Raw genomic sequence first — 16067 nt, 5'->3', positions numbered from 1 at the left:
GTAGTTGAAAAACAAAATACTAGTGATGTCGGCGCCAAAGGATGAGTTTAATAAGTGGTATACTAGTCAACATATAATGATAATAAATCATCTATTTATATAAATAGAGTGGCGACATCGGCAAAATTATCGTTTGGAAATTAGTTGTGAACAAAACATGTACAGGAGTGGAATTCGGGATGCTTTATAAATTTTTAATGAACTTTTAGTTCTATATATGAGTCATTACAATTGAAAGTGGCATAATTCCGAATTTCTTCGTTTCAAGAAAAATCTCACAAAACATTAAATGAGCCGTTATATTTGAAAGCGGCGGAAGTAAAATTTTCAGTTCCAAAAACACTATTTCTATTTGACAATTCAAAAATTGTTATCACTTCTTTTAATGCCATAAGTCCGAAATTGTATTTTTGGAACTGAAAATTGGACTTTCAAATATAAATGTACATATAAATCGTATGTATAAAACTTCCATGTTTAGAATAAATCATGAATCAAATGTGAATATTTTGATTTGATGAAAAAGAAAAATATTTAATTGGTATATATTTTTAATATTCAAGTTCAAATATTATTAATATGATTATGAAAACTAAGAAAACCTCGAACTGGAATTGAAAAAAATGGCAAAGTTTTAAAGCGATCGGAAGGATGTAGGAAGTATTACTTGACCCATTAGCGAAGTGAAAAGTAGTAAAAGCCTTTGAAAAGTACAAGGTGCATAAAACTTCGAGAAAATGATAAGGGAATTTGAATTCGTTTTATACTGAAATATGTGAAGATTTGAAAAAAAATATGAGAAAAACTTTTAAATGAAAAATTAATTATGAACAAATAGAAATACCAAAAGTAAAGATTGCTTACAAGATAATGGTAATAGAAAACTAATAAGAAAATTCGATTGATTTAAAAATAAAATTTGAAAATAACTTACATCCAATCTTTCATAGTACTGTTGGTTTAACTCTTTTCAAGTCGCTGGGAAAACTCGGTAAAACTACTGTACCTGTATTGATGCCTTGAAATATTTGAAAAATATAATATTCGCTTACGTTTGACAATAATAATTTAAAACGGTAATTATTTTTAATTTTGGGAAACTAATCCATACGAAATATTGAGTATTGAGTTACGACTAACGCTAGTTTCTCACTTTAAAATTGATTTTGTGCCGTTGGACGTCGTGTTATTAGCACACCTGTCCGCAAATTTCGGTCTGAATTAATCGATGCATTTAATTGAAGTGCCACGTCGACACGGAAAACTAGAACGAAAACGTCCGAGAATAGTGAGTGTGTGTGTCGGGGAATTTTCCAACCAAGTTTGTTCACCGCACACCAGACCGGTGCAATTAAAATATTTCGAGCAACTAGCCGTGGCCGTTGCATGGATATCATCGTTGCGCAACATTAATAATTTCATATCTGAGCTTGAACGAGCCAAAATATTTTAGTTTGACCGACACTGCACATCACAATGAAGAATACGCACACTTCGAATATATTTTCGTGACCTTTTCAAGCTGACGAAACAATTTTGATGACAAAACTTCAGAATCACTTTTTGTCTAAATTTTGAAACAAATATTTGAATTTTACTCCACATTGTAATGATGAATAATATGTAGAATATTTTTATAAGATCAGTTTTATAAATAGCTCAAAAAAGTTATTCATTGTAAATTGTATCATATAATAGTTGTAGTTTATTAGTTATCACTGCTTGATATATGTACATACTTTTTTATCTCATATAACAAATTCTACGATTAATGAATATTTTAACAGTCTTTTTTATTGTAGAAAACTATATAGCAAGAAGTTAACGTTGTGTTAAACTGGTAGAAAAACAGCACACAGGGATGAGATAACAAGTGCGCTAATGATCAATATTTATACACATTTTGAGGTTTTAGACAATTTGACGTGTATTACTATATTATTCTTTATGTTAAAATACATACTGGAATGAAAGAAGATATGGTTTACTGTTTTTAGTATTTTAACGACGAGAAAGATTAGTCAAATAGGCTTAAAAAATTGACCTGTCGGAACAGAACAATTATTAGAATTTATGATAATATCATACTACTTTTGTTCGACTTTGGAATTCATGCCATAATCGTATTCACATAAATTACTTCTTTATAATATTTATATTTTTTGATATAATAAGACCGGATGAATGAAAAATACGTGATGAATACAATTTTAGTGACTGTGTTGGTAGTTGTCAATGTTGAAAGGGTACAAATAGAAAAATGGATCCGAATATAGCTCGATTTGTGCACCGATGCACTAATAATAGGATGGTGTTGAGCGGCCCTGGCGACACAAATGGCACACCTTAATCTCTCTAATTAATTGAAATAGCTGGTTGATTTGTGACCAGTGCAGAAATAAACCCTTGCGAAGGGCGGCCGTCCAACATGACGTGAGCCAGAGCCGATCACCGCTCACTTCAAATATTGTCATAAATTTAGTGTGGACGCGCACGCGAACATCCTCCTCGAAACGATCACCCACGTCTACTATTTTTTATTATTATAATATATATTTTTAATTATTTTTATCGCGTACGTGACTATCGTGTTGAATCGCGGTGCTTTGTCGCGCGTGTGAACTTTTAATGCGCGTATTCGATGCTTAGTGTTATTGATAAAGTCGCATTTAAAGTGAAAATCATATTAGTGTCGAATATAATATAATAATATTTCATTCCTATATTGCAAGTACGTAAATAGTATATAAAATACTGCTAAAGCAAAATTTCATACAAGGATATGATATAATTTAAAGGAAAATTACGCACGTTATTAATAATATAAATATAAATGTGATATTATTGTACAAATGTTATTATTAGTTTTAATATGTAGCTATTTGACTATTATAATATGAATATTAAAGCGTTACCTAATGTGTCTTAAGTCAGTGTTGCAATAAAAGAAAACATAATAATAATGATGATTTAATTTAAATGGAAAAGTACACACATATACATACGAAGTAGAAATAATAAACTAGATGTTTGTTTTCCATTTATATGAATTATTATATTTTATGTATAAAATTATTTTTAAATAATATTTTTAATAAGACTATAATATTGAATTGCTAATGAGGGTATATATTTTCATCGAATTGTATAAATAATATAAAATATAAAGTATCTCTATAGTATATATATATATATATATATATATATATATATATATATATATATATATATATATATATATATATATATATATATATATATATATATATATATATATATATATATATATATATATATATATATATATATATATATATATACTATAGAGATACTTTATATTTTATATTATTTATACAATTCGATGAAAATATATACCCTCATTAGCAATTCAATATTATAGTCTTATTAAAAATATTATTTAAAAATAATTTTATACATAAAATATAATAATTCATATAAATGGAAAACAAACATCTAGTTTATTATTTCTACTTCGTATGTATATGTGTGTACTTTTCCATTTAAATTTCCATTTAAATATATATATATATATATATATATATATATATATATATATATATATATATATATATATATATATATATATATATATATATATATATATATATATATATATATATATATATATTGTAAAATTATTAGAATTAAAAATTTGTTAGGCTTTTTTCAATTAAATTTTAAGTACACGAGTGTTATATTATAGACAAATATTGTCAGTTTTTTTATACCAAAAATAGTTTGGTTAAAGTATGATACATATTCAAACGTCATTTACAAATTAAGCTGTTTAATGCCTCTATTTATTTTTTTGGATCGTATTCGATTTCGTTTCGCATCATTGATATAAAGTGCATTCGTCGCGTGTCGATTTGTCGATTTAATAGTATTCTTAGTAAGTGCTATCTGATTTGAATGAGTTCCAATCGTGATTATTTGTAGGATTAAAAAAAATATAGCGAAATGAATTCATCGCGGTTCGATTAAAATGAAATATATACGAATGAAGTGGAATATTTCGATTACAAGTGTCTGTTATATGTTTTAAACTATTACGAAAAATAATATTTGAAAAATGAGTAAAAAACCATTAGTTCCCAAAGGGGTAAGTACAAAATTGTTTGTGAATAATTTGCAATAGATTTAAAGTCAATTAAAATTAAATTTTTGTGAGCTTTAATTTTTAAAAACTATTAGATTCAAAGCTGTGTGTAATTTTTTGGTTTATAAAACTTCATGCATGGATGAATTTTTAATATCGATTGAACGTTAACAGAGGCGAAGACCGAGCACAGATGTTCGAAGACCGTCTATTGCGGATATAGAAGATAGGATCAATATCCCATCCACACCACTTAAGGGCAACGGTGATGAAGGACCTCCTGTCATTGTTGACGTACAGGAGAGCTATTCCGCCGTTGAAGGTATGTACAATCTAAAAATAGTCTGCTATATTAAGTTCGAAGTCACCTTGACAGTGATCTGTAATTAATTCGATACAATATTAATAGATATATGTGGGTTTTATATTTGGCTACGAGTTTTTAGTATAGCCGCTCGTTGAAGTCTTTCGAAAACTTATTATATTCGATTCGAAATAGAAATAATGCATATTACGAAATGTGCATGCATACTTTGAGTTTTGGTATATTCTTTTTACAAAACCTATTAAATTCTTATTCATAATCACATTGAAGTGTATAGTCAAGTGCAATTTTACACTTCATTTGCTTGATTTTGAAGCTTGGAAATATTTGTAAGATTTTTTTAATCGAGATTGAATGTCGATAGTATAGGTTTGGATACAAAGTAACATAAGTTTAATCTCATTTTTGTTTTGAATTAGATTCAACTGGATACCTCACCGTACAGGTGGAAGGTAATCCAGCGCCCACGTTCAAGTTTTACAAGAACGTCACTGAAATCATCGAGGGTGGTAGATATAAGTTCCAAACTGATGGTGAATACAACACCATCACACTGTGCATTAAGAAAATCAAACCCAACGATGAGGGCAAATATAAGATTGTGGTCACCAATTGTCATGGAGAGGACTCCGCAGAGATGCAACTTTACGTATCCGGTATGTAATATGAAATTTAGATAAATGTCTTTTTTAAATAATGTTTCGCTTGATTATTATTTATTTATTTTCTTGTGCTCAAAAGATTCAAGCGGTATGGACTTCCGTGCTATGCTCAAAAAGAGGAAATACGCCAAATGGGGCGAGAAGAAAGAGGATCCTGACTATGGAAACCTCAAAGAGGTTGAAAAACCAATGCCAGCTCTCAAGAAAGTTGAAAGGGTGTGTATTTTTTTCAATTTTATTTTAGAACCTATTATTTATTACATTTAGATACTTGTATGTTAAACTTATTTAGTTTTATGTATCGTATGTTCTTAATTATTTACAGGTGATTTTATTATTTATTGGTAATACATATGTATGTATTTGAACACTTTTACACACATAAAGTACACATTTTCACATTCCATCCATATGATATATATGTATGGTTGGAATGTATATTTTTTATATGTATTTATTTACGATTATTTTGTGAACGAATCGGATTTAGCCTTATGCTGATTTGGTGACTGATGGCGAATACGGCTGGTTCAGAGATTGTGACAACAATATCGTGATCATTTGCCAGGGAAATATGCTGTGCGCGTTACCCCCAGATGGGCGGTTCGAAGATCATTGGAAATGGTTTAAGGTCCGAAATAAATCGCGTCAAATATCGAAATCAATCAAAATTTTTCAAAAACTTAAGTACTAGATCGCGCAAAAGAAAATTAAACCGTACAGTAGTTCATTAACTAATTTATTATATAAGAAAATTGTATTAAAATTACTAACAAAATTGTATTGAATACTTCCTTGTTATTCTCCTGAATAATGTGACTAATTAGCCTTTAAAATATCATATGATGAATATCAAAAATTAAATATAAATATTTTAATGTGTTTATTCAACGTATGTCATTCAATTACGATTAAAAAAAAAAATTAAAACCATTGGCTTTAATTATAAGGCTTAAATTCTATTAAATTCGAGTATTCATTTTTTAAGACGTAAATTTTGTTCTGGAATTATCGAAAATATAATAGGATATAATATAAATGAATACTCAAATATTAATTTTAAAAATTGAATATATAATACCTTTAAATCACCCGCTTATTCGAACACGAAAATAGATTTAAATAAAACACAAAATAAATCGCAAAATTTTGCTTTACGCAACAGAATGATTTATTAATTTTCACTGCATCCGATTCCTAACATTGATTTAACATGCATAAATAAATGAAACGAATGAATAATCAATGGAATTACTTGAAAGCATATATTTTTTAATATTTCTAATTGAAATTGCGTTTTGAATGAACATTAAGACATAACAGATACGGTTTTGTTTACTTGGAAAATGTTTTTATTATAAAAAAAGCTTCGAATTTCTGCCAGATTTTCTATATTTAATCATATATGTATGTATATAAGTATATATATACATTTAATATATAGTTTGCACGTTTATTTTAAAGGTAGGAAACGTCTTTGTGTACTAGGGTTTTATTGTTTGTTTTGTTCTAACGACTAATGTGTTGGGATTTTGGACGAATGATTAACAAAATGTATAAACGGTGAAATGTGCTTATAATTAATACATTTATACACTTCATATATAAAAACATATTTTACATTTTGGAGTGCTATGCATAAAATACGATGTTTGAATGGGCGGGTGAATATAACTTATGAATCATGGGCTAAAATTTAATTACAAAATTGAAAAGAAAAGTTTAATTAAAAAAGTATTATTATTATGTCCATTTCATAAGCTTATATGTGTGATTTTAAAGTAAATAACAAAAATAAAATACATGTAGCTTGTGTTAATCGAGCAAGGTAACTTCATTGTGCTTTGATGATTTTTAGGAAGTATTCGACATCAGACGACGAAAGTCGCTGTCGGAAATTATCCCTGATTGGCCCGTATTGATGGAGGCTGTCAAAATAAAGGTTCGACAAATAAATAAGGATATCTGAAGCGTCCCTCCATACAGCTTTCAGTCATTTGAAAACTACGTAAATATTCATGTGCATTTACGTACATATATTGTAATAGAATTTTATAGATGACTGTAGGCTGGTGGTGGGATTTAAAAGAAATAAATAAAAACAATCTAAAAAAATTAATCTAAAATAGAACTAATTATATAATTTCATATACGAGCAAAGTAAATCGCTTAAAGATCAATAAAAATAAATAAATCTTTCTGATCAATAAAAATAAATAAATGATTCTGAATTTTTAACTATTGACTCGTACATGATTTTATATCTATATATCAATTATAAAAAAAAGAAATAAAAAACTGTGACAGTCTTTTTTTATACTATAAATTAACATTATAATATGGCCAATGCACGGATTTAAATTTAATGTATATTATATAATCATAATATAATATAAAGAAAAAACCAAATATAGCGAGTTACTAATGCTCAAGCTTCGATTAAAATCGTTTGTTATAAATATATATGTAGTTGCACAGTATCTCAACAAAAAAGAGCTGTATAAAACTCTAAAGATTGAGAATCATTTCATTGTGTTTGTATCACATTCATTTTCATAATGTTGTCCTCATTTTAAACAGAAAACTGGCAGAAATTTTAAGGTTTTCCTCGAAATAATATATTTTCATACAATAATAGAACAAAGTACGTATAGGGTGCGGGAGAATAAACTGACTCTACATTTATAAATGAAACGTATTCATTTTAGCCAAAAATGAATTAAAGCATCATATCTGTGTAATGTGGAAACTCTGCAAAGATCTTCAGTATAATTTCCGCCGTTTTCCGCAAATGATTGTGAGGTTTTGTCCGATTTTTCTAGAAAACCACGGTATCCAGACGGCCGTCCCTGGCAGAACTAATTCCCGATTGGCCGATTCTGCAATCGTTCCGTTGCGACAAGGTCTGATTGATGTATCTAAACAAAGTATATGCAAATGGTGCACCAGTTGTTGCATATTATTTGTATGCATATTGCACCGCACCTTTCCCACTCAACACCCACTTTCAACACTGTTTTGGACGCCGATCTCTGCTGTCATTATTGTGTCACTCAAACTGTCAACCTTTCTTCTCAAACTCAAAAAGCACACTTTAAGAACGTCGCACACACACACACACGTCAGCCTCTATGTTGTTATAGGCATGATGGTGAAGTGGTTTTTCTCAATGTCGACTGCAACAAATGTGTCACTTATTTAACTTCTGTACAACTTTAAATTAGCGTTTTCCAACATCAAGCTAAATATCAATGACATAAGACACCGTAAGGGATATTCATTTAATATGAGAAAACTTTGTGAGAAAACGCTGATTTAAAATATGGAATCAAATAAAACAAAAAAAAATCTTCTAATATATTCGTACAAGCACAAATTATTTATCCACTTAATCACAGTGTATTTATCGGTGTATAATAAAAATGCACACTATGAGAATAAATCTTGGTATTAATTTATCTCATGATATGTTTATTGTAAAATATGTTCTCTGTTATTACACATATCACCAATTGCATGTAATCGAAACACAATGTATGTATATATGTAACTATGTATATGTATATGTATATATATATATATATATATATATATATATATATATATATATATATATATATATATATATATACATATATATATATATACATAGTTAAAATATAATTTAAATCTAAATTTACATAGGGAATGCAACTGTTACGATTTTTTTTATTCATGTCATTGTTTTGTACACACATTGTATTTGTAACCACATCATTATATCATCCTGTTTATGTATTATACAATTTTTTTTTCTTATCTTTTCAATAGCATCTTGAAAACGATAATAATATTGTTCGAGATCTACGACTAATTTTATATATTATACTCGTATGTACATATATGTTTATTTGTTTTCATCTTTCGAAAAAACAACAAAAAAGCACCTGTAAGGAGCTCAAAAAAATAAAACACTAAAACGGTGTATGTCTTCTTTCGTCTCTATTGTTGAATGTCTTTTTACTTTATTTTTATTATTTACTATTTTGTATTCAACTAGGTTTGTGATGGCTGTACAAGGACTTATTGCTCTACCAAAAAAACACACTATTATTATTGCACAGATTATTAATTATACACTACTAATTTAAATCATAACATTTATATTTTATTTGAGTTAGTAAATATATTTATAAATAAATTCAATTGATTTAAATATCAATCGTCCGTCAGTATATAAATGTCGTCTGTCTGTCATATTTCTATATTAGAAGTATTTGAATTAAAATTATACATATTGAATGAAATTGCAATCAATTCCTTTTTCCTATGGAAAATCAAATATTTATGTACTAATCAATTTATTCATGTACTAATCCTTTTTGGCGTATGTGCCTATTTCAATCGTTATAGAAACAAGACGCCTTCCTCAAACCCCTTGTTGATCAATTTGCCAAAGAAGGCAAGGATAAAAAGGTCGTCTTTGACTGCAACTTCAGCAAGCCTAACTGCAAACCGAAGTGGTTATTCCGTAAAGATGTAAGTTCATATTTAATACTACTGAGAAACAAATATAATCTAAATGAGATTATAAAACCAATGTTATTTTGAATCACAGGAACTGTTCGCTGGTTCTAAATACAAGTTCAAAAATGAGGAAGACTCGTACCAACTTATTATCATGCAACCGAAGGTTGATGATACCGGCAAATACACCATCGAAATTGGAGGAGTCAGTTGCACTGCTTTCCTCAATTGTGAAGGTATTATTATTTGACGTATGAAGGTTAAAAAGAAAGGGAGAGGGCTGATTTAACTGTACTATTACTTTTGCAGAGGCTGACCCCACCTATTCCTTCATCAAACCTTTGTCGAAGAAGATCGAAGGTTTCACACTCCACGAAACCAGTCTCGAGTGTACTGTCAGCAACAGCATGGCCATCGTCTCTTGGTATCAAGGAGAAAAGAAATTGGAAGATGATGATAACTTCTCCATTTCTAAGGATCTCTCCGGCATCTGCAGGCTATCCATCAGAAGCCCATCGCTAAAGGATAGCGGACCGTATTCTTGCAGAATCGAAAAACAGACGGAAAGGACCGAGACTACCGTCACAATTATCGGTAATATTCACGAAAGACTTCAATATTATATTAAATTCACTGTACGGGATATATTTATTCATTTTGTTGTTTCTTCTTTTAGAATATCCTTATAAGTTCACCAAAGTGCTTAAATCAGCACAGCACATCGAAAAGGACAATATTACTCTTCTTTGCGAACTGGACGATGCTGGCGGCGAAGTTAAATGGTAATTTGATTTAAAATAATGTAATTATATTCTCCACACTTCTTTATCTTTTTCTTAACGCTTATCTTGCGTGCTTTCTTTTGATATTATTTTAGTACTGGGCACTTCTTTTGTCCATCTACAAACCATATTCTGCCACTTGCTTAAATTTATTTTCGACTTTTATTTTATGCATTTGAATTTTCACTTTTAGGTATAGAGGAACTGAAGAAATCAAACCCGATAAACGTATTGTCATTTCTAAAGATGGCAGAAAGAGGAAGTTGGTTATTAAAGATGCTAAAGTTACAGATGCTGGTCAATATTCTTGCGTTAGTAATGCTGACAAGACTGAGTGCGAACTCATTGTTAATTGTAAGAAAATTAAATTTTATTAATATCCTCAAAGATTTTAATATACATATTTAATTAACAAATTTACGTTCGTTTATAGATTGCAATAGATTCAACAAGAAATTGAAGGACACCGACGCAGTTGAACGCGAAAAGGTTGTTTTTGATGTTGAACTTCAAGATCAGACCGCAGAAGCTGCATGGACTTTCAACGGACAGCCCATTGTACCGTCCGAGAGGGTCGAAATCAAGAACCTCGGAGGTGGTAAGCACCAATTGGTCTTCAACAGATTGGAAATGGAAGACGAGGGTGAGATCATGTGCGAGTCTGCTAAATTGACCAGCTCTTGCAAGCTCACAGTAAGAAAAGGAGAGTCCAAGCCTAGTCTTGAATGTCCCGATGAGTTTTCTGGACCTTGTGATAGGCCATTCGTCATGGAAGTACCTTACAAAGGTATGTATTTTTCTGTTGACTTTAGCAGACACATAAAGGTTAGATTAGGTCTTGATTGGAAATTTATTTAAATTTTAGTCAGCGGAACAAGACAGTCACCTATTGAAGCTAAGTTGTTGAAGGACGGCAAACCTTTGCCAATTAAGGAGGTTGAAATTGTGATCGAGAATGAGAAAATCATCTTCAAAATCAAAAAGCCAGGACGTGAACAGTCTGGCAAATATCAAATTAAACTTAGCAACGGACAAGGAGAAGATACTAAGGATGTTAAACTGAATATGCAGAGTAAGTGTTATTAGGATTGATTTAGTTATGTTGAATTGGTATCTATTTAGTTTTGTATATTAAATATTATCTTGATTTTACATAGATGTACCAACACCGCCTCAGGACATCGACGTCACAGAAGTCAGACAGACATCTTGTACGGTGATCTGGAAGGCTCCACAAGACGATGGTGGATCTCCTCTTATCAAATATATCTTGGAAAGACAGGATATGTCTTTGAAGGCAGGGTGGGACAACGTTGCTGAAATCAAGGCTGGGGAACCGACATCTTACAAAGTCGATGATCTGGTTGCCAAGAAGACTTACAAATTCAGGATCCGGGCAATCAACAAGTTGGGATCCAGTGAGCCTGGATTGTTCGGTAGGCCCGTATTGGCCAAAGATCCTTGGGGTAAGAAACTTTCATATCGAATCTAGCAAAAAAAATTCAAAAACAAATTTACTCAACATAATATGACCAACAGATGAACCGGGCAAACCCAAAGATGTTGAACTTACCGACTGGGACAAAGATCATGCAGATATTAAATGGACTAAGCCTGATAGTGATGGTGGTGCCCCTCTTACTGGATACGTCGTTGAATATAAGGTACATAAACCAGATGCTAAAAATATATTGATTGTAAAGTTCAAAATCTCATAATTGCATAAAATTTTAGGAAAAGTTCGGAAAGGAATGGATGAAGGGTGTCGAAGTTGGTCCAGATGTAAATAATGCTACTCAAGACGGTCTCAAAGAAGGCAACACTTACGAATTCAGAATTAGAGCTATTAATAAGGCAGGTCCTGGAGAACCCAGTGACCCAACTAAGCCTATCATCGCTAAGTGCAGATTCGGTAAATATTTATTTTATATTGAAAAAAAAAAAGCTAAATATTGGTTGGTATTAAATTTAAGTTTTTTTTAGTTAAACCGTTTATCATTGGTGATGGTCTTCAAAATATGATCATCAAAAAGGGACAAGTCATTGTTTTTGATGTTAAATATGGTGGTGAACCTGAACCCGAAGTTACATGGAAGAAAGCTGATAAGCATGGTGAAGCCAGCCTTCATGAGGATAGTGAGAGGTATGTGCTATTTTATGAATGATTGTAAATTTATTTGCTACATAATGATTATGAATTTTACATAAAATCAATATATTATTTATAGAATCACCATCGATAAATATGAGCGCAATACCGTGCTCACAGTTAGGAAGACCATGCGTCCTGATACTGGGATATATAAGTTGGTTTTGAAGAACTCTTCAGGTGTCTGCGAGGGCGTTGGTGATGTTGTCGTTTTAGGTAAATACTAATTGTATATATTTTTTAAATTTTAGTTAATTGGATCACAATAGTACAATAAATTTAAATAAATCATAAATTTACAGACAAACCGAACATGCCCGGAGGTCCATTGGTTGTTGACGAGATCAGAGCCGAAAGGGCTACCGTCAAATGGAAGAAACCTGATGATTGGGAAGGATCAGATATTACCGGATATGTATTGGAAAAGATGGACATGGTAATATTTTATACTTAGATATATAGGTTTTTATTATACAAATATTAAATTTATGCATAAAAACTTAAATAGGACACCGGAAACTGGGTACCAGCTGGTGAAGTTGGTCCTGATAAGCAAGAGTTCACAGTGAAAGGACTTACACCCAACAAACGCTACAAGTTCAGGGTTCGTGCCGTCAACAAAGAGGGAGAGTCTGATCCTTTGGAGACGACTGATCCCATCTTGGCCAAGAACCCATACGGTAATTATCCTCTTTGATTAGCTGAATAACTCTTTTGAATGATTTGAGTTTAAATATTTTATTTTTATTTTTAGATCCTCCTGGTCCACCAAGCAAACCAGTGATAGCCGATTACGACAACGTGAGTGTATCATTGACTTGGGAACCACCTGCGAACGACGGTGGAAGACCCATTATTGGATACGTAGTCGAAATGAAGGACAAATTCTCAGCCGATTGGATCGAAGTCGTTAAGACCACCGACACAAAGACCCAATACAAAGTTGAGGGTCTTAAGGAAAAGATGATCTATCAATTCAGAGTGCGTGGTGTTAACAAATCTGGCGTAGGTCAAGCTTCAGAACCTACTGACAATCATCTGTGCAAACACAGGAATCGTGAGTTAAATAATTTAGATTTTAATGGTTTGAATTTGAACTGTTTATTGATTTTTGGTTTGAATTTCAGTGAAACCACGCATCGACAGGTCCACGTTCAAATCTGTCACTATCAAGGCTGGCAGGACTCACAAGTGGGCTGTGGATGTTATCGGTGAACCGCCACCAGAGATGACCTGGTCATGGCGTGACAATATCAAACTTGTCAATACTGAGCGTATCAATATCAAGAATGTTGATTATCATACTGAATTTTCCATTACTAATGCAGTGCGACGCGACACTGGAAAGTACACACTTACTGCTGAAAATTGCAACGGAAAAGATACTGAGACTGTCGAACTGACTGTTCTCAGCAAACCATCTCCACCTAAAGGTATTTTTATATTATTAGTGTAATATATGTAGTAGCATGAAAACAGTCAAAACCGCAATTTGATTGTGCAATTATATTATGAGTTAATTAAAATGTTTCCTCAAACTTTTCAGGTCCGTTGAAGGTATCTGACGTAACAGCTGAAGCTTGCAAAGTCTCTTGGGAGAAACCCGAAGATGATGGAGGAAGCCCCATCAAAGAATACGAAGTCGAGAAAATGGACATGGCCACTGGAAAGTGGGTCCGTGTTGGAAAGTGAGTATTTCATTCGTTTTCTTTTATGTCTCAGTTAAAATGACAGTATTTAAATTTAAATTTGTAAATTTCAGAATCCCTGGAGACAGGCCCAGACTCGAAATGGACGTCCCTGGGCTCAACCCTGGCTCGGAATATAAGTTCCGCGTTACTGCATGTAACGATGAAGGTGATTCTGATCCTCTTGAAACTGATAGAGGAATCATTGCCAAGAATCCCTTTGGTATGTTAATTTTTTTTAAATTTTTATTTGTTTTACGATTTAAAATGACGATTTATAATGATTTTGATATTTTTTAGACATATCTGATAAGCCAGGAAACGTTGAAGTCGCTGATCACGATAACTCGAGTGCTGACTTGAAATGGGAACCTCCTAAATCCGACGGAGGTGCTCCCATTGAAAAGTACATCATTCAAAAGAAATCCAAAGACTCACCGGATTGGGAAAATGCTACTGAAGTCCCTGGTACCCAAACTACTGGAAAAGTTACTGGATTACCAGAAGGTGGCGAATATCAATTCCGTGTTATTGCTGTCAATAAGGCTGGACCTAGCGCACCGTCTGATCCAACCAAGATGACGACGATCAGACACAAATCTCGTAAGTGTCTATAATTACATTTTTTTCTTTTAGAATTGTTTTTGGATTTTTATTTAATGACAATATTTAAATTTATTTCATAGTGAAACCACGCATCGACCGCACCAATCTCAAGAGCTTGACTGTAAGACGTGGCAAACCTATCTTCTTCGATGTGAATGTTAAAGGTGAACCAGCGCCTAAAGTGCAATGGTTCCAGAAATGGAAGAATGAAGAGAAGGAGGTAATAAATTTTTTATGAAATAAAATATGGATCATTTATTTTATAAAATGATGGTATTTGGAAATACTCTATAATTATAAAATTTTCGATAACAGGTTACAGAAAATGTGATCAATGTTGATTACAACACCAAGTTGGATATCAAAGAATCAGTCAGAGCTCAAACTGGGGTCTATAAAATTGTGGCTACCAACGAGCACGGCAAAGACGAAGCCGAGGTTGAAATTACCGTATTATCAGCCCCTGGTAAACCAACTGGACCATTGAAGGTCAGCGACGTTACAAAATCAGGATGCAAGCTGGCATGGAAGAAACCTGAAGATGACGGAGGTAGTTTAGATACGATCTAAAAAAAAAGGTTTATTTCTTATTAAATGATTACTAATTTTTAATGTTTAATTTCAGGCAAGCCAGTAACTGGATATGTAGTTGAAAAATTGAACAAGGCTACTGGACGATGGGTACCTGTAGGCAAAACTACAGAGCCCGAAATGGAAGTTAAGGGTTTGCAGGAGGGTGAAGAGTATGAATTCAGGGTGAAGGCTGTAAACGAAGAAGGAGAGTCTGAACCTTTGAAGACCGATGGCGCTATTTTGGCCAAGAACCCATATGATATTCCTGGCAAACCATCCGTTCCAAAGATTGATGATTGGGATGTGGATCGTGTGGACCTTGTATGGGAAGCACCGAAGAATAATGGCGGTGCTCCGATTACCGGCTACGTCATCGAAAAGAAGGATAAATTCGGCACATGGCAGGAGGCTCTAACCACAACGGTAAGGATGATGCATTTTTAAACATGATTTTGATTCCAGAATGCTTTATTTATGTATATATTTTGTTGAATAGACGCCCGAGTGCAAAGCACGCGTGCCGGATTTGAAAGAAGGCAACGTATACCAATTCAGAATACGTGCCGTAAACAAGGCAGGACCTGGAGAACCTGGAGATGCTACTGAACCACACACTGCTAAGGCTAGATTCTGTAAGTAAAAGATATAGTCAATAC

At 32.1% G+C, this 16067-nt stretch overlaps 1 protein-coding gene across 1 annotated transcript in view; it reads left to right on the top strand.

The window, feature by feature from the left end:
* bt (projectin protein bent) overlaps positions 1-16067 on the top strand; it is an 83428-nt gene that overhangs the window by 44841 nt on the left and 22520 nt on the right. The window contains exons 47-73 of the mRNA XM_077433762.1: positions 4295-4442; positions 4865-5101; positions 5187-5323; positions 7930-8010; positions 9500-9625; positions 9705-9849; positions 9923-10207; positions 10290-10395; positions 10589-10749; positions 10829-11182; positions 11261-11467; positions 11553-11861; positions 11935-12059; positions 12130-12307; positions 12379-12538; positions 12624-12760; positions 12847-12980; positions 13053-13224; positions 13299-13601; positions 13672-13977; positions 14091-14232; positions 14307-14455; positions 14533-14835; positions 14919-15058; positions 15154-15388; positions 15464-15834; positions 15908-16043. Of these exons, the coding sequence (XP_077289888.1) occupies positions 4295-4442; positions 4865-5101; positions 5187-5323; positions 7930-8010; positions 9500-9625; positions 9705-9849; positions 9923-10207; positions 10290-10395; positions 10589-10749; positions 10829-11182; positions 11261-11467; positions 11553-11861; positions 11935-12059; positions 12130-12307; positions 12379-12538; positions 12624-12760; positions 12847-12980; positions 13053-13224; positions 13299-13601; positions 13672-13977; positions 14091-14232; positions 14307-14455; positions 14533-14835; positions 14919-15058; positions 15154-15388; positions 15464-15834; positions 15908-16043 (5287 nt within the window). The remainder of the gene's footprint in view (positions 1-4294; positions 4443-4864; positions 5102-5186; positions 5324-7929; positions 8011-9499; positions 9626-9704; positions 9850-9922; positions 10208-10289; positions 10396-10588; positions 10750-10828; positions 11183-11260; positions 11468-11552; positions 11862-11934; positions 12060-12129; positions 12308-12378; positions 12539-12623; positions 12761-12846; positions 12981-13052; positions 13225-13298; positions 13602-13671; positions 13978-14090; positions 14233-14306; positions 14456-14532; positions 14836-14918; positions 15059-15153; positions 15389-15463; positions 15835-15907; positions 16044-16067) is intronic.

This window comes from Arctopsyche grandis, chromosome 6 (assembly GCF_051622035.1).
Source record: "Arctopsyche grandis isolate Sample6627 chromosome 6, ASM5162203v2, whole genome shotgun sequence".
Classification (NCBI taxonomy): Eukaryota; Metazoa; Arthropoda; class Insecta; order Trichoptera; family Hydropsychidae; genus Arctopsyche; species Arctopsyche grandis.
Note: the sequence above shows the minus strand (reverse complement) of the source record. Positions and strands in the feature narration are given on the sequence as shown.